Source organism: Ambystoma mexicanum, chromosome 9 (genome assembly GCF_040938575.1).
Source record: "Ambystoma mexicanum isolate Mex_15411 chromosome 9, UKY_AmexF1_1, whole genome shotgun sequence".
NCBI lineage: Eukaryota > Metazoa > Chordata > Amphibia > Caudata > Ambystomatidae > Ambystoma > Ambystoma mexicanum.
This window is the reverse complement of record NC_090931.1, coordinates 199,774,868-199,802,339: the sequence shown is the minus strand read 5'-3', so window position 1 is coordinate 199,802,339 and position 27,472 is coordinate 199,774,868. Positions and strand designations below refer to the sequence as shown.

The 27,472-nt window shown below is 47.2% G+C and overlaps 1 protein-coding gene across 4 annotated transcripts in view; it reads right to left on the bottom strand.

Moving 5' to 3' along the window:
* Positions 1-27,472, bottom strand: part of SIK3 (SIK family kinase 3) — a 2,024,801-nt gene that overhangs the window by 220,250 nt on the left and 1,777,079 nt on the right. For all 4 annotated transcript variants that reach the window (XM_069614493.1, XM_069614491.1, XM_069614492.1 and 1 more), the window contains one exon: positions 12,621-13,495. In XM_069614493.1, the coding sequence (XP_069470594.1) occupies positions 12,621-13,495 (875 nt within the window). The remainder of the gene's footprint in view (positions 1-12,620; positions 13,496-27,472) is intronic.

Below are 27,472 nucleotides of genomic sequence, written 5' to 3'. Positions count from 1 at the left end.
TAACATTTTAAGTTGGAACTCCCTTTTGCCCACCTAGGGTTCAGTTATCCACACTCCTGGATTTCTGTTGGACTTATCCCAAGGGGCATCATTCCCTCTAGCATGCTGCAAGATACTGTAGGTTTTGAGCCACTGTGGTTCAGGGTATCTGGTCATTGCATCGAATCCATAGCATCAACAGACCAATGCATCTAAAAAATAGCATCGAAAAAAAAATCGTTTTTGGAAGGTAAAGGGTTTATTTTTATTTTAATGGGTTTTTAAAGTGTAAAAAAAGGAGGGTTGGGTTACTGAGCAAGGACCAATAAAACCTAGTTAAAAGAGAAATTTCTCCAGTGTGGAGTTCCACACAGAGTCAATTTACAGACCAGCAGAATCAACCCATATTTGGGATTTGTATGTGTTTTGTGAAGTACAGTCTTTTGATGTTTTATATATTATGTGTTTAACTATGAATTTTATGTAATGTGATCATTTTAAGAGAGTTATAATTAAATAAATTAATGTATGAACAAGTATATTCGGGAATATACGATCCCTGGCGTTTGTCACCTCTGTGGTATATTGTACGGTGTTTACACCCTTTTTTTGTTATATATACTATTAGGTTTATCCATGTGGTAAAGAGTGTAATTTCATCCATTAAAACATGGTTTTTGCCGTTTGAGAAAAACATATTTAGAGACCGGTTGGTCTCGGTGGCGTGTTTAGCCAGTATACCTCCTTTCAAGTTTTTTTAGGAACCATAGGCTAATACTTGAACCAAGTAAAACGGCATTATAGGATGGCGTCTCAATCAGAAAAATGTCTAGCATATAATGACGAATATGTACGGAAACTGACAGAATCTTTACCAATAATGGGTCTGGACAAAGACCTAGATATTCTCACTAAAGACGACCAATGGGACGAACTCGCTCAATTAAGAAAAAGACTCATAAGAACTGAGCTACATGCTATCATCATGCTAGAATACGTTAAGAATGAAGCGTTACCACAAGGATTGATAGTCAAGAATGAACCTAGATTATTTTTGGACAATCATGATTTCAAATTGAAATGGAGTTACATTTCTAACAAATGTGGCCGAGATTGGCTTATCTTAATAATAGAAACAGCTCAAGAAACCGCTAAAAAAATAGAAGTGGATTTAAAATCATTGGAAGAAGAGATTAAGAAAAAATTTGAAGTTGAGGCTTTTAAAACCAGTCTAGATAAACATTTGAAAGAAATGCAGGAGTTCAAAACGGAAACTATTACAGAACGAGTGAAACGCATGAAGAAAGATGTACAGAATTTTTCTCATGAGAAAGCGTTCATCTACACCAACAAAGATTATAAAATTGGGGACCCGAAACCCGGGCAAAATTCCAACCAACAACATAACCGTAGAGTGCGATTTAGAAATACCCCATATAGCTCTAGTGCAGGATCCGATGATAATGATGAATACAGTAGAACCGGATCGAGTGGGAACAGCAATGAAGGTGAGAATAGACCTAATAGAGGATAAGGTGCAAGAGGTAACAATCGGGGTAGAAATGGCCAAAGGCAGCCTTTTTTAGAAAGAGGCAATGGACAAAGACAATGGACCACAGACCGGATGCAGACCCGGAGTCACAGGGGTTGGTAGTTAATTTGTCTGCTACCACTTTAACTGAACATGAAAAATTTGTGTTGAACAAAGGTTTGAACTATGTTATATCTAAATACCATAATCCCTTTGAGTTTAGAGTGGAGTTCCAACAATTTATGAGAAAAGTCCACCTGAAAGAATTTTTTGAAAAGAATACCTTTAATGGTTCAGAAAATTGTAGTGGCCTAAGAAATCCTTCAACTTTTTGTGCCCCTCCTTCCTCTTACTCTCCTGAATCCATTGTGTTTGAAAGGAAAGTATTGGAAGATTTAAGTGCTCTGGAATCGATGGGCATCCCCAGCCACTCTAACCTAAGTAAAAATGAACTAAGTACCTTAAAATCTCTAGGGTCGAATCCCAATATTATCATCCGACAAGCCGACAAAGGGGGCGCGATAGTGGTTCTGGATAGAACTCAATATGTGGAAGAATGCTTGAATTTACTGTCCAATACTAACAACTATAAGAAAATAGACAGTGATCCTAGCAATGAATTACTTACGATCATCAGAGATAAAGTGACCAAAGCAGTGGATTTAAAACTTATTAGTAAACAAGAAGGAGAATATCTTGTTAGAGAGAATGGCAGAATTCCAATCTTCTATATACTCCCCAAAATCCATAAAAACTTAAGGAATCCTCCCGGGAGACCTATAGTCTCTGGGATTAATTCATTATTGGAACCTTTATCCAAGTATGTGGATTGCTACCTTCGCCCGTTTATACCCAGCATGAAGAGCTACGTGAAAGACACTACTGATGCTATAACTAGAATTGAGGGCAGTCAGTTCAACCCAGATATTAATCAACTATTATGTCTGGATATACAAGCTCTATATACCAACATACCCCAACGAGCTACCCTCGAAGTTGTAGAAGAAACCCTCCTCAAAAGAGAAGATGATCATCCTGTCTCCAATTCTTTTATAAAATGGTGTACGGAGATGGCCTTGACAAACAATTTTTTTCAATTCATGGGCCAATTTTATGTACAAATCGAAGGGAATCGCTATGGGTGCCGCCATGGCACCGAATTTAGCCAATTTATACGTTAACATGTTCGAGGAAACAATCATATATCGTAGTCTCAACCCTTTTCAAGACATAATATGTTGGCTACGCTATATAGACGACATTTTTGTTATTTGGAAGGGTAACGCAGAAGAGGCCAATGAATTCAACACATGGTTGAATGAACAAAACAGGTACCTCAAATTTTCAATGAACATGAGTAATGACATGGTGAACTTTCTAGACATCTCGATATATCATCACCAAGGCACCCTTTTGGTTAAACCTTACAACAAAGAGACAGATAGAAATGCTCTTCTTCATTTCACTAGTCATCATGCCCAACATGTCAAAAATAATTTGCCTTTTGGTCAATTTCTTCGTATTAAGAAAAACAGTAGTACTAGAGAGTCATACGAGGAAGGTGCCAATAAATTGATTACTAAACTTACAAATCGAGGATACCCGAAACGTTTAGTTAAAGATGCTGCAAGGAGGGCGTTCAACAATAACAGAGAAGCCCTCCTTGATCAGCAATTACACCAGAACAGGACACGTAAGGAGAGCCCTTTAGTGTTCGTGAACACCTATAGCAATTTATCCTATAAGATCAAAGGCATCATCAATAAAAATTGGAAAAAGGTGATGCCAAAGGAGAATATGAAACCACTAGTAGCATTCAAGAAAAGTATCACCATACGCAACTTGGTGATGAGGAATGACATTGGAAACAATGAAAATAAAGGTGTACAGCAGACAAGATTGTGGAATTTACCTCCAGTAGTAGGACACTACCCATGTGGCAAATGTAGCATGTGTGCACAGACCAGAAAAACTGTTAAAGTAGACTTAGGTCTTAAAAAAGAATGGAACATTACTGAGCATACTAACTGTAATACAGAGAATGTGATATATGTCATCAAATGCCCGTGTCAATACATCTACATTGGAAAAACTAATCGCAAGTGTAAAATAAGAATGACTGAGCATAAAAGCTGCATTAGGAACAAGGTAGAACAAGCACCACTCGTCAAACACTTTTTAGAAAAAAATCATAAATGTACAGACTTTAATTGGACAATTCTAAAACATATGAGAGGTAAAACACAAAATTTGATCAACAAGAAACTTTTGAGTCTGGAACAAAAACTAATTTTCCAAACAAAAAGTCATATTTGTGGTTTGAACGAAAATGTAGAGTGACACAATGCTTAACGCTTCTCCTTTTTTCTACAGTCATTCTTGTTACCTAGTTTTTTGGAAGATCAGGAGGCGACTATGTTCCTATATCTGTATGTTTTTCATTTACAGCTATGTTTGTCATACTTAGCCCTTGGTTGACTATGCTGTTGTGCAAACCCCCCCCCCCTTCCGCCTGTGGGGGTGTAGTGAACAGTGACCTTCTAAAAAATTTCCCAAATAAGATGTATCTTTTATAAACAGTTTTTGGTGTGGGTTCAATAAACTCTGCTATGGTATTTTTACCTTTATTATTTGGCTTCAAGGGCAACTATGAAGCTGGTTGTGTCCAGTCTCTTTCCCCTTTCTTTCCCTTCCACCACTAGGCTCCTCTCTATTTCCCAGTAAACCTAGGGAAGTGAGGTTGTACCTCACTCTTTTTGTTTCCCAGTTTATTGCTGTTTTTTTGCCCTAATTATTTGGGCGGACGCCAGTATGGCGCGGAGCATCATGACGTCACTGCACGTGGCGTGATGACGCCATCGCGCGTTCCACGTTGCGGGTGATGACATCGCGTCACGTGAGACGCCACAGATTAGGGTTTTAAAAGGCGCCCCTTTTTCCTCTTAAAACGGCACAGATGTAACTGGAACCTGTTCTGTGGCCGGAATTTCTTTCTCTTTTCTTTTTCCTGTTAAGGTAAGGAGGATTTGACACTTTTTATGTGATGAGAAACTGCCATTAGAAAATCAACAGCAGGCAGATTATCTATCTCGACCCTTAGAACCTGGGGTGTAGTTTGAAATCTTTTTCCCTAATGCATAAAGTATACACATTGGGACATGCAAAAAAACCCCTTTTTTTGAAATCTAGACTTTGAAATAAAAATTTCAGAAATCGTATTTATGGACATCATGTAGAAAAACTCTGTATCTATAGACTCCTAGACCCAAACCTTTTTTCCTGTGTTTTCATTCTACAGGAAGTGTCTTCCGTCCATTTAATCAACATCCTTCAAGATGGAGGCTAATTCTTATCCTAAAGCACCGATCTAATTAAAGGATCGGTAAGTAAGATTTGGGTATTTTATAAAAAAATATAGAGGACCATGCTAAGTTCCTATATCATTTTGAAGCCAATCCTTGAATTCTCACCTATAAAAAAATATTTTTCTCTATAAAAATATTTTTTTCCCTATGTGTCTTTGTAGAACTTGAGATGAAGTTTTGGAGCGACCTTCTCTAAACCATTTGGAAGTCGCTTTTATCAATACCATAAATTTGGCGTTGTCGTGGAAGTTATTACCACAATTGATAAGGTATGTAAATAAATATATACTCTAACACCCTTTTTTGGATCAGGGTGCTGATGTTTGTAGTCTAAATTATAAGATACAAACAGCCGTACAAAATTAGTAATAGATTTTGTTTTTATTCCACAGGGAGTCAATTTTAGAAATTCTATGGCTGCAAGAAAGTGGTAGGAGGAATCACCATCACCTTTGAGAGAAAAAAACACATATTACTTTACCCCTGATGAATGTCCCACATTAATCTGTGTTTCTAGGACAGAAACTTGTACAAGTTGGGTTACTGAGCAAGGACCAATAAAACCTAGTTAAAAGAAAAATTTCTCCAGTGTGGAGTTCCACACGGAGTCAATTTACAGACCAGCAGAATCAACCCATATTTGGGATTTGTATGTGTTTTGTGAAGTACAGTCTTTTGATGTTTTATATATTATGTGTATGTAATGTGATCATTTTAAGAGAGTTATAATTAAATAAATTAATGTATGAACAAGTATATTCGGGAATATACGATCCCTGGCGTTTGTCACCTCTGTGGTATATTGTACGGTGTTTACACCCTTTTTTTGTTATATATACTATTGGGTTGGGGGGACCACCCATTCAAAAAAGTACATTAAAAACATGCATTTGATGCACTTTTTCCAATGGATTGGTCTGTCGATGGTATGGATGTCGATGGAATGACTAGGAACCGTGGTTTGGCACATCTTGAATGAGAGTCCACCAGTGGTTGTGAAATCAGTACATGCAATCGTTCCAGGAGATGGCCCACACCAGCTGCCAATGATGGGTAAATATTAGATGGCAGATTTCTTAATATTTGATCAACTACTACCCCTGTGTCAGTATCTAGGACTCAAAACCCAAGACCCGCATTAGATAGTTGGACAGCAGCCTGACTCACACCGCTAATCGGGAGACAGATAGACTGTAGCAGCTTTTCCAGTCTACCCACCAAATACCCCTCTCCACCCTCCATTTGATAACCACTCACACCGGATTTAGCTGCCGGATTTCAAGTAATGGGCGATTGATAAAGTTAAAGGCTGAGTTACCAAAGTAGTAGGCAGCAAAGAAGACACCTCACTCCTAACACTTCGCAGCAAACCCAACTGAGGGTACGGCCACAATGATTTGAGAATTAACTACCATGAAGGGAGAACCCCTCTCATCACTCAAATCACAAGAGTTTATAGCCCCCTTTGAGATGGGCATACGAGCAGGCACAGGAGAGTCCTGAGGGACTGAGTCCGTCTGTACAGTGGAGTCAGTCGTAAGGGGATTTGCTGTCACCAATTCCACTGGAGTTGCTTGTTGCAGTAACAGAGGTATGCTTGTGCGAAAGAATGGTTTGTAATTAAGTCTTGAACAACTTTGACAAGTCCTTCGCTGCAAAACATTTTTCTTATCATTTTAACTTCGCTTGGGATGGTTTATTAGTCTGGGGCTCTTTGACAGCCCTAGGGCCGTCATGCTCCGTGGAGAGCATCGAAGGCTCTGCTGTCAGGTCAATTGTTGAAACAACCTTTGTGGTGGAACAAACTTGCTGAGGGGCATTATTTGTGATATGGTGCTGCTCTAGCAATGGAGTAGTAAGGATAGCTGGAGCCAGTTCCATAGCAGGCAAATTAGATGCATCAGAGATTTCAATTATTTCATCTGCACCTGTAGATTTCATATTTGAGGGCCCAGGAACAGCTTCTGATAGTCCCAAACCATTGCCTATTGGGTGAAAGCGCAGCTCTGACCCACTAAAATCCAATTTGCCATTCACCTCAGATATCTATTATTATTATTATTGTGTTTGTTGATTTTAGCTCACTCCAAATATTATCGTACAGTGATACAACGGAGCTCAGTACCATGTTTTAGGCAAGCACCGTTGGGTGGGTCAAGCAAATTCTTTCATCAGCTTCCCTCAAAGTATGGTGCATTGCAGCATTTTCATAATGATCGCCTGCTTTAGATGACTATTCCCCTCGAACCCGGGCATGGCCATCAGGTTAATTGGTTATTGAATATTTGTCACTTATGTTGGTTAGGTCCCATGGGGAACCCAACAATGACACATCACATGTTTGTTGAATGACACTGCCAGCACTGTCAAACAACGTAGACCCCGGGACGATATTGTTTTCCACAGCCTGATCCACAAACTCAATGATACGGAGGTCTAACAGGGCTGTCAGAGGATGTGGTGAGGCCCGGGGCAAAACATTTGGTGAGGCCCCCTTACAATTTTTTGCACTCGGCCAGCGGCGGCACATCCGCAAACTGGAGACTCGAGAAATCTACCCTTGAGTTTGTGTGCAGGATCCCAAATATGGTTTATTACTACAACTCCAAATCAACTACAGCAAAGTTAGATTTCTCTACTGAAGAAAGGTTCATGCCAGACTAACTTTTTTATCATATGAATAAATATATATAAGATGGCATGAGCTCTCCACTGCGCCACCTTCAATTCTCTGAGGGTCAGTCACTTTTCCAAGCAAAGAGTTGAGGGCAGATCACTTTCTTCGGCTGGAGCCTCCCTCTGAAAACAGCCTCCCTGCCTCGCTGAAACTTGAGGAGAACCATCTCCGGTTCTGGAAGCACCTCAAGACCTGTCTCTTTGCTTCTGCCTTCTCTCTTCCTCTCCCTTGCTGATCACCTGCCTGATCCATGCACTGGTCACCTGGTTAAGCTCTGAATTCGAGGCCAGGTCCCTGCCTCTCCTGTTGCAATCCTGCACTGCCTCTTGGCTCCCCTGCACTTGTGGTCTGTATCTGTAAACCTAAAGTCCCCGCTCTTGCTCTTATTCTCCACCCGTTGGCTGCACTTATGAGTACCCACACTTGCCTCCCGTTGGCTGCACTCTTGTTTCTCTTTGTTACTGCACTTCCGCATCCTACCCCCACCCTCTGCACTTCTCCCCTCTTCCCTGCTCTTGCGCGATCTGAATGACACAAGGCCTAGTAAGATCTGTGTTTTGTCCTACTCTTTTGTTTCTCCCTCCCTGCCTTGTCGCGCCTAGAAACAATTGTGTACAGGCACGTTATAAATGCCATATCATATCATTAAGGAGCACCCTGCCCCCGTATGCATATTAAAACACACAACATACACAGTGAAAAATGATGTACAGTGGAGGCCGGTACATTTCTGAACTTAAGAGGCTTAAATGTCTGTGCCATTTAGGAAGGATCAACAGAGCACAGTGAGGGAGCCCAAACCAAACAAGGCTTGCTTGAGGGGGGTTCTCACTCCCAAGAAACTGTTTGAAACATTGGGTTAAAAGTATGCATTTTACAGCACTTTCTTTGAAAAATTGGGTAGAAATCCATACAGTTTGCAATTGGTTTTGTATGGAAGCACATGGAAATCCACAATAGTTGCAAAACACAAATTGCGCATAGGAACATTTTCCAATACATTTCATGCCGCCTTTCCACGCGAGATATGCTAGTATAAAAATATATTCATGCTGGTTGTTCTAATTATGTTGATGCAGGCTGCATCAATATATGCCATTATTACCATGTACGGGCTCCCAGCCAGTATAAATGCCATACCACAGAAAGTATATCCAGGATGACTGTGTATCATAAGTGTTATTACTGGCTAAATTGGCCTACATTCAATGTGGGCCAATTTAGCCAAGTAGTATGTTTGCTTTAACCTTGATGCATAGTCCTGTGCATCAAGGGTAAAGCAAAAAGTGCACTGGCAATGCTAACAGTGTGGGCATTCGCGTAGGCATGGGAAAGGCACTTCTGTATTGGTATTAGCTGGCCATTGATAGTGGCAGTGCAAAATGGCTTGAGTACCTGAGCAGCTAATAGCAGTGCCTGATAAATGCCTAATACTTATACACAAGCCAAAACTTTGTTTTTCCAATGCTTATTTTTAAAAGAACTTCAGTGAAAGACACGTAGGGTGTTTTTAAATTGAGTGGCCAAAGGCAGACCTGATTAAGACATTTTTATTACACCAGTTACGGGTTTACAACTCCAATGAAGTCATGAATTCTCAGAAGGCTCCTTTGAGGAAACACTTGCAGGCACATTGAGGGCAACGTTTGATGGCAAGGCATGTTTAAAGCTAGCTCAAAGAGTTCCAGTGAGGAGGTGTTTTGGGTGGGGAGGGCAGGAACTGGGTGAGAATTGCCATAGGGATTAGCATGGCCATGAGAAGTCATTTCACTGTTAGCACTTGCATTCATATCCATACATTTTTAGGTAATTGAAATCGTGATGTGGGGTTAGCACTTGCATGCTAGAGGAGTGATTAGAAGGGAAATGGTGACATGAGATATCTCATTCTCACAGCAGTCCTTAAGTGTGACGTTTCAGAAATGAAGGCAAGAGGTAGCTGCTTGTAACATTGAAGCTTCACCAGAATAGTCTCATTCGAAATGTGGAAAGATGTTAGGTGCCCCCACACAAGGAAGTTTGCCCCTTCCTCACAGCCTCTGACGTTAGCGCCTCTCCCAACATTTGAAGGGTTAGTCCCCTTTCCCCCCTGACATTTTAGCCTAGGTGCACCTCTGAGGCCATGAACCCACCCCTTAATGAAGTGGCCCCCAGGGCGGCTACATTTAGGGGTGGTGCTGAACACACACTCACAAAAAACACTTCACCCATCCATTCATCCACCAGTTACACAACTCCCTACATGCATGTATACATAAAACCAAACACAGCATTGACACAAACACCAACATGCACGCATGCATTCATACACATATACATACTAATTTTATTTAAATACACATACATACTTTTAATTTAAAATAAAAAACACTTACCTTACACCCATGCACCCTTAAAAAGCATCCACGCCGCCGACAAGTAGGCATGCTGCCTGACAAGAGAACTCCTCTCCCATCAGTCAGCATGATCACGCTGACAACATGAACACACTGACTGACGGGAGAGGAGTCCTCTCCTGTCAATCAGCGTGGTCATGCTGAGCAACGTGAACACAATGACAAGAGAGAACTCCTCTCCTGTCAGTCAGTGTGGTCACGCTGAGCAACGTGAACACATTGACTGACAGGAGAGAAGTCCTCTCTTGTCATTCAGCATTTCCACGTTGTCAGCTGAATGACGGGAGGCAGCAGAGCCCACTTCTGAGCCCTGCTGTCTCCCATTATTTTTCTGTTTGTTGCGGAGCCAAACGGCTTCACAAGAAACAGCAAAATCATTTCAGGGGCAGCACAGTTCCCCGTGTGAATAAAGGACATGGAAGACTGTGCTGAATTCCACTTAGGAGAGGGGGCCGGAAGGCCCCCAGCAAGCGCGAGGCCAGGGGCAGTTTGCCCCCCCCCCTTCTCTCCTCGTGACGGCCCTGGGTCTTTAAGATCTTTATGCCCAGCAAGGTAGTCATACACTTTCATCACCTAGTGATCGAGCATTCCTCTTACAGGGGGTACAGATTTTAGTTCCGTACTCGTGGCGGTTGTTTTCTCAAAGTAGTGGGCGAGAAAAGAAGAGTTCATTCTGGGAGTTTTAAAGGCAGCTAGTGGTTTTCTAAAGGTATTCACGCATGCTCCAGCTTGAGCAGAATCAGAGTTGACTGCAACCATGCTTGTCAACCTAGTTGGATTAAACTGGTCATCCAAATTTAGGATCAGTTCAGGTACCACTGACTCTGTAAATAGGTAAGTTAAATCCTTCCTAAGCGCTTCAGATATAGAGTAGGGAGGTGAAAACCTACATAGTGATGAAGACTCCTGTGGTACCTGTGAGGCCTTGGTGTTACAACCTGTTGAGGGAGCTTTGTTCTGAAGTTCCCCAGGTACCTGAACAGTTTCATGGCCTGGCTGGGCTTCATAGCCAGATTGACTTGGCAGGCCGAGATCTTTTTCACTAGTTAGAACAAGCTAACAGAGCCAACAAGGCCAGCAAGGTCAGCAAAGCCTGGATAATTGGCCAACAAAGCAAACAGAGCCTGGAAAATTCACAGTCCGTTGTTGAATGCACATCAGCGTCACATATACAGTGTGGCAGGCAAAAAACACAGTTGGTAAGTGCCCCAGATCAAAGGGATATGTAATCCCTGCAGCCTCTGGGAGGGTGATACAGTTAGCCGTAGAATAGTTAAAGTCCACTGTAGAGATTTGCTCCGACGCAGCCACTTTCCAATCAGTGTATTGTAACACCCAGCACCTACCAGCCACACCACAGGCCCAGACTACAGACTTTACAGACCACTTTGCAACCCGCTTCACGGTTGGATCCGGGTAAGTGGAGAAAGTTTCAGGCGGGGGCCGCGGGGCTTGCAAAGCTACGGTAGACACAGAAAAAAACACTCCTCGCACCTCACGTCATAGCAGCAGAGTAGAGCAAGTGTGACTAATATTTTGCATGCAAAAGAGGACAAGTGTTGTCAAACTGTCCAGGAGGATGGGAGTAATGTTACTATAGTAAGAAGGATAGAAACAAATTGAAGGCTAATCCACTGTGTTTATCGCAGAAGACAATGTCTTTATCCATGCCAAGATAAACTGCTGGTAGAAATACTTGGTATTCTGGTAGCAACACGGTCCAGGAGAAATGTACAGTTTCAGCAAAGCTTAGGTGGATCTCTAGGTGTTGAGCCTAGGGCTGCTGGGCAAGTGCCCTCATGTGACAAACGAATTAAGAAATCTCAAATGCCTAATTTTTCGGATAAGAATCTGGAAAATGTCACAATGGATAAAAGGAACATTATTATTATTAATGTTGACAAGCCCACAAGGAATGAGCCCAGAGAGGTCTTAAAGAATAAGATCATATGGTCTTGGCTTAGTCAGAGAGTAGGGTGTGGCTGTGTGACATCACATGACTTAGTTCTTAAAAGAGTAAGGATTGACATGCCCCTAATATAGACTGCATAGTGGTGGGCTGTGGTCACAGTAATTTTCCTCAGTTCTTGGGTCTGTGTAGTAATATGTCTGATGTCCCTTCTAGTCTGAATACTGTGGTATACGATTTTTAGCTGTGCAGTCTTATTACTAGGAATGCATTATCAGCTTTGAAGGTATTTTTTACCTTAACAGAATTTCCCCTTTTAAGGTTTGCTATCATTGTTCCTCTTACTATTTTGGCCTCTCGATGTGTAGTCGGGATAATGTGGCCTTTTTTTATTGCTTGTTTTGTTTCATTTTATTGGGACTATGTTTGTTATTTTTAGGACCCCAATGCCTACAGCCTACTTAGGGCGCTTTACAAATAATAAAACCAAACTAACGCTCCCATTTACTCTACTTTTCATCTGCAGCTAGATGTGACAACAAAGGGAGCTGTGATAAAAGCCGAAGTGTTCTTTATTGCTCCTGCTTTAGGCATCACAATATGTTGCACAACAGTACAGGTGATCACACACGATATCTTTGCAGGCTCTCTCACTTAAACCATACAAAGTTAACCACTTGAGCAAACCCTCCCCACATCCTGTAACTAGGTAATCCACCTGCACCTTTCATCAACTCCAAGGACACACAATAGAAAATCTTACCTCTACTAGGTGTTTTATTTCTCCCGAATCCAGGGGATGGTGGATGCCTATAATGGGGTGTTGCACAGTCATGACTGTGGGCTGCTGTCCTGCGCAAAGATTCAGGGTCCCCATGCCCACTAACACTATGTAGCCGTGGGCTATCATGACAGCCTTTGGTCAGTGTACATAATGTCTCTGGCTCATTCTCAAAGCTGTCCCTTCCCCCGTCACTCGAACTCTCCTCCTCCATACTCTCCGAATGAACCAGGGGTGGCTGGTGTACATACCGATGTGCTGGTGTCGGGGTTTGCTGCTGCAGACACTCCTGGGCACGTATCTGTAGCAGGTGCTGGGGGCTGGTATGGTGGTGAGGGTAGGAGTCTGCATTCTGGTAAGATAATGACAAGCTCTGAAGTTCTGACAAATTATGGCACATTGTGCCAGTATCCCCTTGGTTCATCTGCCTGACCAGTTCATTAAACTCCTGATGTTGCTGCTGCTGCTGCCGCTGTTTAATCAGCTGTGCAAACTCCACCTGTGGAAGTCGCACATCTGTGTGCCCGGTGAGCGAGTGCCGGGGTGAAAGCAGTCCCTGGAGCATGTGTGGCACTTGTTGCTGCTGCTGCTGTTGCTGCTGGTGGCGCATATAATCTCCTGGTGTTGGGGACAGCAGCGCCTGCTGCAGTGAAGAGGTGGGATAGTTCTGCTGGGTACTTTGGGCAAATCCAGGGAATTGGTCCAATGGGGGGACTTTCAGAGCTTGTGTCTGGGAATACGGCACGCCAGGCGATGGACTGTAATTTGTGGGGGAAGCATGAGTCTGTTCTGAGAAGAGGTGAGGATGCAGGTGGGCCTGCTCATAGTTTGCAGGGGGATACCTGCTAATGTTCAAGCTGCAAAGAAAAAAAACAACATTGGTGTTACTGGCAATATGGCCGCACAGTTTTCGCACTTGTATGTGCTAACTGGAGTTCAGGAGCAAAAATGGCTTAAAGGCAATACAGGAAATGCAAATGAGGGGTACTGTACTACAGATTAACTGCTCAGCTGCTTGGAAACTGACAGAGGGCGTAGTATGGCTAGATGTAGACTCCATCTTGACTCAGCCGCGTCACTTCTCGACTCCGGATGTGACGTTGGCGATATATGGCATACATTACTCACCGTAATCGTATTTCTGATGCTTGTATCTACTTAGATTCACATGCTATGCATAGGCCGACATTAAGTGGTAGTTGCGGAGCATTTCATGATTTGTTTTTGTAACTCGAAAAGGGACGTCAAATGGGCGTGTTAGCAATACTATTGCTAGTGCGACGTATACTGTACCCATGGTCCTTCACACGTCAAGGTCCCTCAAATTGTTTTGTTTCTGACATGAGGTTGCAAGAAGTGCAGCGGAAGTACAGATGTAATAAAGCAGAAAAATAGCAATAGCGCAAGAACATCTAAGCACCTTCGACTCCAGAAGGGTAGGAAGGGTGAGCACATTCGAATCTAAGCAGATACAAGCATCAGATATATACGATTACAGTGAGTAATGTAAGCCTTCCAAGGCTCGTGGATCTGCTTACATCACATATTATGCATAGATTAGCAAGCAGTATCTGGAGAAGGAGGTGAGATGTGAGAAGGTACAGTGGCAAGGAAAAAGTTACTTACCTGTAACTGTTGTTCTCCAGCATGGGTCTGGCATGGATTCACATGCTCATGAATATTCCGTCGTCAGGCTGGGAATCCTCGGTAAAAGAAAAAATCATTTTAGTTTCTCCCAATAACTGGTCTCTGGGTCATACTGCCCCCAGCCAATGACTGCCCTCTACCTAAGCCCATCCTCTGGCAGCCATCTTCAGATTTGATAGCACGTAAAGTGGCAGTAGGACCAAGAGAAGAGCCGCAGAGTGCTAGGCTGGAGGCTTCGCATGTTGCTAAAAGGACTCCATGCTGGAGAACAGGTAAGTAACTTGTTCCTTCTCTAGCATGGGGTCTGGCATGGATTCACATACTCATGAATAAAAGAATACATAGCAGTACACACATGCACAAACACGGGAGGTGGCAAGGCTCAACATTAAGCATTTCAACAACTCAACATTAAGCATCTCTTACCTCCTCGTCCCATGGCGTCCAGCTTCTTCCCCTCGCCGCCCGGCGGGGAAGTGCAAGTCAATGCCGTCGGCCAGCAGATTTCTTCTTGGCAGCCGCGGAGAACACCAAGTCCGGGGACGGCTGCGCTGTGAGGCACATAGGTGCCTAGTCTGGAACCCGGTACTCTCTTCGTCAGGGCCGAGGATGGGTTCTTCAGGAGGTCCAGTTCCTCGTCCCAGATGTCGTCCAACAGCGGGACCGACAGTACTGTCTTCCTGTTGGCCCCTCGTCGCTGATATAGGAATCCCTCCTTCTTCCGCTCTTCGGGGCATAGCTGAAAAAGCTCTGAGGCCCTAGCGATCATGGCATGAAAGGAGCCTATCTCGTCGGGAGGAGAAGCCCGGGGTGGGGGCGACGGGAGATCAGTTCCGTCATTGCTGCCGTTGTCCGTCCCTGTCGTCACCGTCTGTCTCGTCCCTCGGTGGAGGGGATGGAGGTGAAGAATGAAAGGGCGGGGTGGATGGACCAGCTTCCGCTTGGATGGAGGTCTCCCCGACGGTCCAGGTGCTGCTGGATCTTCCACCGGAGGCAAAGGCATCTTTCTCCTTATTTCTGTGCACAGTGTGTGCAAGGCCAGCAAGATGTCCTCCGACCTGTCTGTCAGTGCTGGCACCGGTTGCGACGGGAGCATCAGCAGCGGCGTAGTGTCCTCCGGCTCCTCAATCTGCTGTTCCTCGTCAAACCACCCCCTTCCCCCATCGCTCTCCATGTCCGCCTCGTCGGGGTCCTTCCCGGAGGATCTGACCTCGGCGAACTGCTTGTCAAGAACTGACTTGTGGCCCGAAATCTCGTCCTCGGAGGAGACATCCAAGCCTGGTAGGACTATCGTGCCCCCCCCCCCCAACTTCTTCTCGCCCAGGGGCTTCACGGGAGTCTTATCAATGGCCGTGAAAGATGATTCCCTCCAGCTGGGCAGGGAAACTCTTGGCTTGGGGGCCGTCTCCACTGGGATCGCCTCCGCGGTCTTCGCCGGGGAAGCTACCACTCCCTCAATCGAAGCCTTAGCCTGGTGAATCTGGGCCTCACGACCTTAGGCGCGTCTGAGGCCTTCACCGTGGGGGGAGGGCCACCGCCTCACTCCCCTGTTGGAACCGACCGGGCCTTCTCCAGAAGCTTCCTGGGGTTGTCCGACTTTCTTTTCAGCAAGCCAGAGCGTTGGCTCATGGTTGACTGCGTTGGCGATGCTGCACCCGGCCTGGCAGCCGAGGAGCCCGTACCAACGACGCTCCTGGTGCCCGGGGTGGTTTGCCTTATGTTGGACCCCCGTCTCCGGAGCACCCTCAAAGGTCTTAGAAGACTGCTCCGATTTTCTCTTTGGAGAAGTACATTGCCGGGGCTCACCTGCCGCTGGGCTCTTCGACTCCAGCCAGTCAGCGAATAGCTTGTGACAGTCCTTCATGGGACGGGAGGACAGGTCCTTGCAGAACGCACAGGCCTCCTCGACGTGCGATTTATCTGCATGCAGGAAGTAGAGGCACCGGGAGTGCCCATCCTCCTTGAAGACATTCTGTAGTCCACATCCTGGGCAGATCCTAAACAGAGGCGTCAAGTCTCCTTTGTCTTCGGCCATGACCACGAGGGGTAGGCCTCCAAGATCTTCTGGAATCCTCCAAGAAGTGAAATTCGACTAAAATTTGCCCTTGAAGGGCATAGAGATTTCCGAAACGGGTCCCCGTTAATCGGAAGATGAATTGTTGGAGCTTGAGGCAGAATTTGACCGAAAAATTTGAGTAAAGTCTTTGAAAAATGCAATACGCAGAAAAAGCTGAAGAGCTAAGCACGAGGACTCCCAGCACTTGAACGTGCGGTAAAAATCTGAAGATGGCTGCCAGATGAGGGGCTTAGGTAGAGGGCAGTCATTGGCTCTGGGCAGTATGACCTAGAGAACAGTGATTTGTTATTAGGAGAAAGACAGTTCAGAAACGAAACAAACTGATTTTTTCTTTTACCGAGGATTCCCAGCCTGACGACGGGGAATATTCATGAGCCTGTGAATCCATGCCAGACCCCATGCAGGAGAAATAGATGTTTTAGCACCTCTTGTCACACCTGTGAATCTGCTATAGAATGTGTGTCAATACAGTAGTGCTGAGTTAAAGTATGTATGGAACTTCAAGTAGCTGCTTTGCAAATAGCATCTAAGGGGACGTTTGCAATAAATGCTAAAGTAGCTCCTCAATCTCTGGTAGAGTGAGCTCTTGGTGTGAAAGGTAGGGTCGTCTTTGATAGTGAATAGCAAAGCTGTATGCACCTGACTATCCATCTGGAGATGGCGTTTTTTGAAATGTGATCACCTTCCCTACCAGGTGCTATGGAAACAAAGAGCTGGCCTGTTTTCCTTAGAGGTTTTGTTTTGTTTAAATAGTACAAGACGACCGTCCTTACACCTAATGTATGGAGGCTTCTTTCAGCTGAGTTGGATGGATTTTGGAAAAAAGTAGTTAGTTCAATGGATTTGTTGACATGTGTGAGAAACAAAAGGGTATCTCACCTACTCGTCCCGGGGATCTCTCTCTCAGGTGGCCAGGGCACAGCCAACCCCTTTGGATCCAGACCCTGGGGGTGGACCAGTGTACGAGGATCACAAGGGTGAGGGGTCTTCAGGGAGTAGGGGGGAGATGACTGATGGCGAGACATAGTATTCCCCCCTTTCCCATACCTATGATACCTCCTATTTCATATGATTCCATTGTCCCAAATTCCCCTCACTAGCCTTTTCTACACAAACTCTGGGCCGAGGAAGGCGGCGACAGAGTAACAAGGCTAAACTTTACATATCTCATTGGAGATGTCCCGCTAATCGGTTCAGGCAAAGTTGGGCCCTTGACTTTAATCACATACATCTGATACCCATTAGCTTTCCCCACACGGATATAAGGCGGAATATAGAGACACACTCTGAGCAAGGTTGAACTTGAGAAGTAGCAGAACCTCTGGAACGAAGGTGAACCTACTGGAGTAGAGCGACTGATAGAGAGACGAGCATCAAGGGTAAAGAAACCCAGGAGTTCCCTGCAGGCGGTTGTTGCCTCCAAAGAACCGTAAGAGATACGTGAAGACGGCCAAATCCCAGACAAGAAGACAGCATTGTGTTTCAAAGGCGCCGTGACCCTCCCAGGTGAACGACAGAGTTGGGGAGGTGAGGCCAGGCCTGTGGTATTAACCATGACTCGTGAATTAAAACAGTAAAGACAAGAAAGGAATGCACACAGCTGGTGAGTTGGCGAGCAAGATGAAAGACTGGTGTGCATTAAGGAAAGATTGCAGTGGCAACAATATATCTAACAATTGAAGGCTGCACGCGTGTGGATGAGACGCGAAGAAAAGCAGACCTGTGGTGAACTTTAAAATTACCAATAACTGTGAAGCCAGTGATAGAGTAGCAGAGTGGTCCGACGAAAGGAAGTAGCCCTCTCGAAAGTCTCAGCGAAAGATGAAATTACTTGGTTGTAAAGCAGCAGAATGAATGAACTTTAAAAGAGTGATGATCAAGATTGACCCTGGCAGAGGGGAAGTGGAAAGTGAATATTTAACTCTTGTGCTTATGATATTGAAGTGGGCCGGGATCCATGTTGTGAACTGCTTTGTTTCGAAAACCTGAGCCAGAGTGCGTCATCCTGTCTACAGGCACCACCTTACTTCATGCTGTCCACTGTGAGGAGAAGAGGTGACTCAGCCACTTTGATTCTTTATATTCTAACACTGATTTTCCTTTGCATACATATTGCCCTTTACACACTTTTTGTATAAGCGATAGGGCAGGCATTAGGTTGTGTTATTATAGGCCATTTTTATTTGACAGAAACTAACTTAGACTGTTTTCTTTATTATTTGATGGTAGAGCCTACTCCCATCTTCGCTACCGAGCAAAATATGAGTTTTTCCAAACACACAGAATTGAATAAAGGTTTCACTAAGTGTAGTGTCAGTGTCATACTTGTGATACCATGCCTCCCTTACACATGGAGCATGGATATGAATTTTGGGGAAAACCTAGGAAGTGTTCTAAGGACCACTTTGTCAATGTTGATTACTAAGAATGGGTCTTGTACAGTTAATGCCTGTAGCTCACTAACCAGTTTTAGAGAGGTGATGGCTACCAGAAAGGCGTTTGGTGAAGTGTTTTAGGCTGGCTTTGAGAGCACAACCTTAAGGTACCAACCTGGAGGAGGGCTAGAAATGGGAGGGTATAGTCTCTTTACTTCCTCCATGAAAGCATTGATAACAGAAACTTTCCACCAAGACACTTTGTTCTGCGGAGTGGTGTACGCAGATAGGGTCGCTAGACGTACCTTGATAGAATTAAATACTAGGCCAGAGTCTAGTAAATAATGGCTCTCATTACGACCCTGGCGTTGGACCATGGTGCTAATAGCACCATGGTCCATGCCGGTAACTTACCGACTCCGCCATGGCGGAATGGGGAATTACCGCCCCATTCCGAGGTTGGCGGGGCGGTAATTCCCCATGCCGCCATGGCCCTTCCCCATTCCCATTTTTGCCCCATAGGGCTCAATGGGAATGGGGAAGGCGGCAAGTACGGTGCCGCAAATTGCGGCACCGTACTTAGCACCAAGGTCCCTTTGCGGGTTGGTTTTTTTAACGCCTGCTAAAAGCAGGCGTTAAAGTGCCACCCGCAAAGGGACCCCGTAATCCGGCGTTAAGGGTTTAACGGCGCCGCCACCTTTTACGGCGCCGTTAACCCCTTAACGCCTGGGTTGTAATGAGGGCCAATGCATTTAGGGTAGAAGAACAAGTTACTTTCTTACCTGGTAACATTCTTTCGATGGGATGGTCCGACGACGTATTCCATATCTATGACAGGTAATGTCCACAGCTGTGCTGCTTCGGAAAATCTTCGGCGTCTGCGTCCTGCGTCGATGACGTCGATGCGCCGTCCCAGAGGACCTCCTCTGACGGCCGTCACCCGATGTGATAAGTAGGACGCACGACACCCATAACCTCAGTTGTAGTTTTTTCCCCCAGAATCTGTGCCGCCAGTTTTCTACCAGTCAGACACACAAGGCCTTACACAACGCAAGCTTCAATCGCAAAAGAAATTCTGCAGCGGGGAAGGTAGGGAGGGAGCGATATGGAATACGTCGTCGGACCATCCCATCGAAAGAACGTTACCAGGTAAGAAAGTAACTTGTTCTTTGAGGGGATTGGGTCCTCCGAGGTATTCCATATCTATGACAGACTCCCAAAGCAGTACCAAGCAAGGAGGTGGGAAAAGAATTTAGAACACAAATTTAGCATGCCCAATCAAATTGCGGAATAAAGGACTGCGCCTTGCCAAAGGCCAGATCCTGTCCTCTGATGGAATCGAGGGAGTAGTGCCGTACAAAAGTATGTACTGAAGCCCAGGTGGCTGCATCACAGATGTGACGAATAGGAACACCCCTCTGCAGGGCAGTAGACGCAGCCACTCCCCTGGTAGAATGGGCCCGCAAGCCAGCCGGAGGGTCCTTACCCGCCAAGCGGTAACACTCGGAGATAGCTAAAATAATCCAACGAGAAAGTCTGTTCCGTCACAGCTTGTCCCAAACGCTTTCCAGCGTAACCAATGAAAAGTTGATCGTCCACTCTGACCCGGGACATGCGCGAAATATAAAAGCTCAACGCTCTCCTAGGATCAAGCCTATGGAGCCTCTCCTCTTCCTTACCAGGATGTGGGGGAGGATACAACGCCAGAACAACCACCTTCTGGCTCAAATGAAATTCCGAAACCACCTTCGGAAGAAAAGAAGGACGAACTCTAAGGACAACCCTGTCCTTATGAAACACAGTGAAGGGTGGCTTAACTGAAAGTGCCTGTAACTCACTCACTCTGCGAGCGGAAGTAACCGCAACCAAAAACACAGTTTTCAGAGTTAACAGTCTCAAAGGGCAAGAATGCAAAGGCTCAAACGGAGCACCCATAAGAAACCTAAGAACAAGGTTCAAATCCCAACCGGGCACCAGAAAAGGTGACGGAGGGAACACATTAGTGAGCCCTTTCAAAAACTGAGAAATTAAAGGAATCTTAAAATAGGAACATTCTTCAGATGAGCGCTTAAATATGGACAGCGCTGCCAGGTAACCTTTAATGGTCCCCACTTGCAAGCCCCTGTGGGCCAAGGAAAGCAAAAAAGACAGAACCATGGGAATGTCACATTCAAAAGGATCCACATTCTTAACTCTGCACCAGTCGCAGAACTTTCTCCAACGGCAACGGTACAGAGACTTAGTTGCCGGCCGCCTGGCTGAGAGCAACACCTCCATCACGTCTTCAGGGAGGTCCCAATCATTATACCTCAACCTTTCAGAAGCCAAGCGTGAAGGTCGAGGGATCTGACCTCTGGATGGAGAACCTGACCCCCCCCTCCCGTGAGAGCAGATCGTCTCGATAGGGAAGACGACATGGAGGGCAGATGGACAAGTCGAGAAGGTCCGGGTACCACGTCCTCCGGGCCCACGCCGGAGCAATGAGTACCATCCGGGAACCGAACCTTCGTAACCTCCGCAGTACTTGCGGGATGACGGGGACTGGAGGAAACGCGTACAGCAGTGGGAATGACCACTCCACCACGAACGTGTCTCCTAAGGCTCCTTTTGGAGGAAATTCCCGCGAGCAGAACCTTTCGCACTTCCGGTTGACACTGGAGGCGAAGAGATCCACTTGAGGGGTCCCCCAAAGGGCGAAGATCTCCAGGAGAATCTCCTGAGCCAGCTCCCACTCGTGAGAGATCGTGCTCTGCCTGCTCAGAGCGTCCGCAGTCTTGTCGTCGTCTCCGGCCAGATGAACAGCCGAGACCGAAACTTCCTGCTGGATGGCCCAGAACTCGAGCTGCATCGTCTCCCTGCACAGAGGAAGTGACCCTGCCTCCCACCTTTTTGTTGAGGTAGTGCATGGCCACCGTGTTGTCCGTTAGAATCAGGACACTCTTTCCTCGCAGTCGGCAGAAAAGCCTTCAGAGCAACCCTGACGGCCCTCAGCTCCAACAGATTGATATGGAGTCTGGACTCTGACGGAGACCAACGACCGCTGACTGTCAACTCGTCTGCATGAGCTCCCCATCCCGTGAGGGATGCGTTCGTCACGATCGTCACCTCCGGCCAGGGCAGCCAAAATGGGGCCCCCTTCATCAGATTGCCTTCGACGGCCCACCACAGAAGATCCTTGGCGACCGAGGGCAGCACCTGAACAGGGTCCGATAGCCTGCCGGAGGACTGAGACCACTGGAGCTTGAGTGCCCATTGCAAAGATCTCATCCGCAACCTGGCCTCTAGCACCAGAAGAATGCAGGATGCCATGAGGCCGAGCAGTCTCAAGAACTCGGACGCTGGGAGATTCTGGGCAAGTTGAAACTTGTGCACCATCTGCTGAATGTGAAGAGCCCTCACCTGGGGAGGAAAACACTGCCCCAAGGATGTGTCGAGCACTGCTCCGATGTACTGGAGCCGCTGTGTTGGTGTCAAATGGGACTTCTTTAAATTGAGGGAGAAGCCCAGCCTGTGAAGGGAGTGGCAGGTGACGGACAGATGATCCAGGACTTGCTCGGGAGAGCTCCCACTGATCAACCAATCGTCCAGGTAGGGGTAGACGTGAATCGCCCCTTTCCTGAGATGCGCTGCCCCCACCACCATGAGCTTGGTGAAAACCCTTGGGGCGGAGGTCAATCCGAACGGCAGGACCCGAAATTGAAAGTGCGAGTCGCCAACCGCGAACCTCAGGTACTTCTTGTGCTTGGGATGGATCGGCACATGAAAGTAAGCATTCTTGAGGTCGAGAGACACCAACCAATCCTGAAGTTGAAGGGCCTGGAGGACTTGAGAGAGAGTAACCATCTTGAATTTGTCCTTCAAAAAATAAGGGGAATACCATCCCTTGTTCCTCTCCGCTACAGGCACCAGTTCTATGGTGCCTTTCTCCAGCAGGGCTTGAATTTCCTGCGCAAGGAGCAGATCCGGAATCTTCAAAGAGAGGTTCCCAGGTGGATTGTCGTGAGGCCTCTGCCGAAAGGGAAGACAGTAGCCGTGGGTTATGATCTCCAGAACCCACACATCCAAAGTAATGGCTCGCCACTCTACAAGATGCTGCGCCAGCCTTCCCCCCAACCGGCGAACCATGGGACCTGGCCTCATGACTGAGTAGTAGCGGCTGCGACGTTGCCTAAGGGCAAAGAGGCAACTGCCCGAGCGGCCTTGGCACCTCGAGTACCCTTGTTTCCACCTCTGGCACTCTTACGGTGGCCTCTTTGACTGCTAGCTCCTCTCGCTTTACTGAAGGACGAGTAATAGTGAAAGGAACCTCCCCTCCATTGCTGTCCCCTAGGAAGAAAGGAGGTTGTCGAACTGCAGCGCCCAACGACTTAGCTGCAGCTTTGGAGGTCTGCAACCTCTCAAGGCCTTGCTTGCCAGCCTTTGTCAGCCTTGCTGCCAAAAAGATGTTCACCGTCAAAGGGCATGTTGAGGAGCCGGGACTGCACATCAGGAGCGAACCCACACTTCCGCAACCACGCAAACTTGCGTATTATGGTGCTCGCCGCCATGGACCGGCTGACACAATCTGCCATGTCCAAACCCGACTTAACGGCCTCACACATGGCATCCTTGCCATCCTGAACCATAGCAAGGAAACCATCCCGTTCGTCCCCTTCGGGAATACGTTCAGCCGCTAATGCAACACAGTTCCACAGTGTGTGTGTGAAATGAGACAAGGCACATATGGAGTTGGCCGCCTGAAGCGCCATACCCCCTGAAGAAAACACTTTCTTCGCCCAGCCGTCAAAACGTTTGTCGTCCCTATCTGGAGGGATGGTAGAATACGACGCCTGCTTTGCCGGGGCCGTAGCCGCCTGCACCACCAAACTCTCCGGAGTGGGGTGCCTGGACAAGTAGCAGGGGTCGCTACAACTGGACGGTATTTTCGCGACAAAGACTTGCCCACTGCCGGGAGACTCTCCGGAGCAGTCTAAGCCGCCGCCACCTTTCTCTGCAGAGCCATATGAAACAGCAATACCGGGTCAGTGGGGGGACCAAGATCAAGGATGTCCGTGAGATCATCCTGAACGAACTCCCCTGGGGGAGCCGACCAACCCAAGTACTCAGTGGCCCGTGACATAAGGCGCCGATATGAAGAATCGGCATGAGCGCCAGGCTCCGGCATACAAAACTCCACCTCCGGAGAGGTGTCCAGTCCACTGGCATCATGCAGTGACTGCCAGAGGTCATCAAACTGGCTATGGCCCGAGATAAGCTCATCTGGTACCGTAACTGGAACCAAGCCGTCATCAGAGCCTTCATCACCCTCTGAAATGTGCTCCAGGCGGCGAGAGGAAGACATCTGGGGACCAAAGCTGTGCCTGACCTTAGCCAGAGCCTTTCTAGGGGCTAACCCCGTGCCACGGGGCCCCTCCAACACCACAGCCTCGAAAGGCGGCGAGGGCGCCGAACGAGTCGGCGTCGGCAGAAACGGCATCGAGCGAATTGGCGTCAACGTCAGCGCCGCCAGCATCGACTGCGTCGACACAGGCCTCGAAGACGGAGCTCCGAGCGTGTCCCTCGACGACCTAGGCGCCGACAGCGTCGACGACCCCCTCGGAGGCAGTGCCTCGAGAGAAATCGTCGACGACCACGGTGCCACAGGCGTCGACGTCTTCTTCGAACACGGCACAGGATCACGCGGTCTCGAGCACGTCGAGGACCTGGAACGGGCATGGCGAGAATGGCTACCCTTGTCCGAGCGGTACCTCTCACGCGAGCCGTGCCGACCACCTGAGCCCGAAGGCGTACGAGCGGTGTCTCTCGACTGGTGCCGACCGACCCCACTTGGAGGCGCGGATGGCCCGATGCCCTGCGATTCAAGAATCGCTAGCATCTGCTTCCAGAAGGAAGCCCATTCCTCCGGTGTCGCTTGCATGGAGGGATAAGCGACCCGCCAACGGGCGGAGTCCTCGGATAGAACGGGGAAGGCGACCGATGCCGGCGCTTCCGGGAATGCCTCAAAGAGGCGGAGGAGTGGCGAGACGACTGCTGGAAGGAGACCCACCGGACTTCCGACGATGACGCAGAGAGTCGCATCTCGAGTCATCCGTCGAAACCCCGCAGACCTCGACTTCCGGGGCTTAGACACCCGACCTACCGACAGCTTCTTCTTGCGTTCCCGCAAGGCCTTTGCCGTGAGCGACTGGCAGTCGACACAGTCGTCCGTATCGTGGGCCTCCCCGAGGCACCAGAGGCAGGCGTTGTGCGAGTCCGTGACCGACATCTTGGACCCAGAGCCCCTACATTTCTTGAAACCCGGACGCAGGGTCGAAGATGAAGTAGACATCGCCACAAACAGGTCTTCACAAAAAACCGAACAGGTTCAATGAACCGAGAAGAAAACAGCAAACTCCAAAGAGTCGAGGCGTATCGAGATTCACGAAGCAAACAAGTTCGCGGAAAAAACGGAACTGAGGCTATGGGCGTCGTGCGTCCTATTTATCACATCGGGTGACGTCGGCCGTTGGAGGAGGTCCTCGGGGACGGCGCATCGACGTCATTGACGCAGGCGCCGAAGATTTTCCGAAGCAGCACAGCTGTAGACATTACCTGTCATAGATATGGAAAACGTCGGAGGACCCAATCCCCTCGAATGTTGGATTATGAACATTGAATTGGATTTAAGGATTGTGATCGGCACCATACCACAAACCTTTTCCACTTGTTGAAGTAACAGTGTCCGGTGTTGGGGGTCCGTGCCTCCTTCAGGATATCCATACACCTTTGAGGAAAGTATAAGTGTCCAAACTCTATGACTTCAGGAGCCAGGCTGCCATAGACAGAGGATGTGGATGGAGTTGTCCCCTCGTGCTGGGACAGCAGGTTGGAGGGGCACACAACTTTGATTGGTTTGCACATCGGCAGTTTTAGCAGGTCTGGAAACCACAGTTGTCTTGCTCACATTGGTGCTATCTGGATTAGCGGGGCTTCTTCCTGGTTCATCTTGTGCCCTATATCCTGCTGAGAAGTGGTGTCGGGGGAGTTTGGAGGGGATAGGGTGGAGCGGAAGCAGATTTCCCAACCAGCTCATCCACAGGGCATTCCCCTTTGACTCTGGTTGGGGAAACCTGGATGCGAAGCCTGGGCATTGTGTGTTTTGGCTTGTGGCGAACAAGTCTAAAGGAGGATAACCCCACAGGGAGAAGAATTAGTCTAGAATTCCCTGTTGAGTTGCCACTGGTGCTCCTCGGGTAGAGGATTTCTGCTCAGAGTGTCTGCTGGAGCATTGAGTTCCCCTGGAACATGTTCAGCTTGAGTGCCCACATCCAAATGTTTTGGGATAGCCTGGACAGACTTTGAGAGTGTGTGTGTGCCTCCCTGCTTGTTTAGGCAAAACATGTCAATGGTGCCGTCTGTGAGGACTTGCACTGTCTGACCTACTAGATGCTGCTGAATAGCTTACAGAGCCTTCAGAACTGCCAGAGATTCTATGTGGTTTTTTCTGTGGTGTGTGTCCACTGGCCATGAGCTGGGTGGTAATGGGCGCCCCATCCGGAGAGTGAGGTGTCTGCACCGAGTATCGCTTGAACTGGTGGATTGCAAAAGGGTTTTCCTTTTAACAAGTTGTCCTTGGACCACTAGCGAAGAGCCTGTACTAGGGTTAGCGAAACAATCACTAGATCATCCCACTGACCGCTTGCCTGAGACAATTGTTTTGCTAATCACTCAGGCATTGGGCGCATGCGGAGCCGCGTGTGTGGAACTAGGTAAATGCATGAGGCCATCATCCAGAGCAGGTGCATTGCCTTGAGTATGGTTATTTGGCGACCAGCAAGATAGTGAAGTATTTGTAACAGCATGCTGTGAACTCTTTCGTTTGAGGGGAAGACTAGCCCCCCTCATGTGTTTTTATGATTGCTCCCAGGAATTGTTTTGTTTGACTGGGTTACGAAACTTGATTTTTTCTCGTTGATGGGAGAATCCCAATTGCAACAGAAGGTTGTTTGTTCTTTGGGCATTGACTTTGCAAATTTGAGGGGACTCCCCTGTTATCAGACAGTTGTCCAGATAACAGCATACTGGGATTGACTCTGCGTAGGTGCGCCGCTACTACCGCTAGTACCCTTGGCGAATACCCTCAGAGCCAAGGCTATGCCGAAGGAGGGCACCTTCAATTGGTAGTGTATTCCCGCTATTTTCTGTGCGCATCTTTCATATCCAATGTTGCCATGTAATCCCTGTGTTTTAAGAGGGGAATTACTTCATGAAGCGAAGTCATGCGAAACCTTTGTGGCTTGACATACGTGTTCGTGGGTGCAGATCTTGTACTGGGCGCATTTGTAAGTCTTTATCTGGCACAAGGAAGTACGTTGAATAGATACCCTTGTTTGCCTGGTTTGCTGGGATGATTTCTATGGCGTCCTTTTCCAGCAGTGTTTTGACTTCCTCTACCAGAATGTGCTTGTCTTCTGCTGTCATCCTTCTGTGTCTTGGCGGGTGATTGGATGTTCTTTGTACACGTTCTATACAATAACCACCCGCTATGGTGGATAACACCCACTTGTCTGAGGTGATTCCCCCTCCCATATGTGGGTGAATTGTGAGATATGACCTCCTATTGGAGCATCGAAGGGGACTTGGAGCGGGGCGTGCACTTGGAGTGGGGCGTCATTGTTTGGGTGGCGTGCTACCGCTGAAGGAGGAGGATCTTCCTCTAATTCTGAAACTTTTGTAGCCTCTTAGAATGCTGGAGG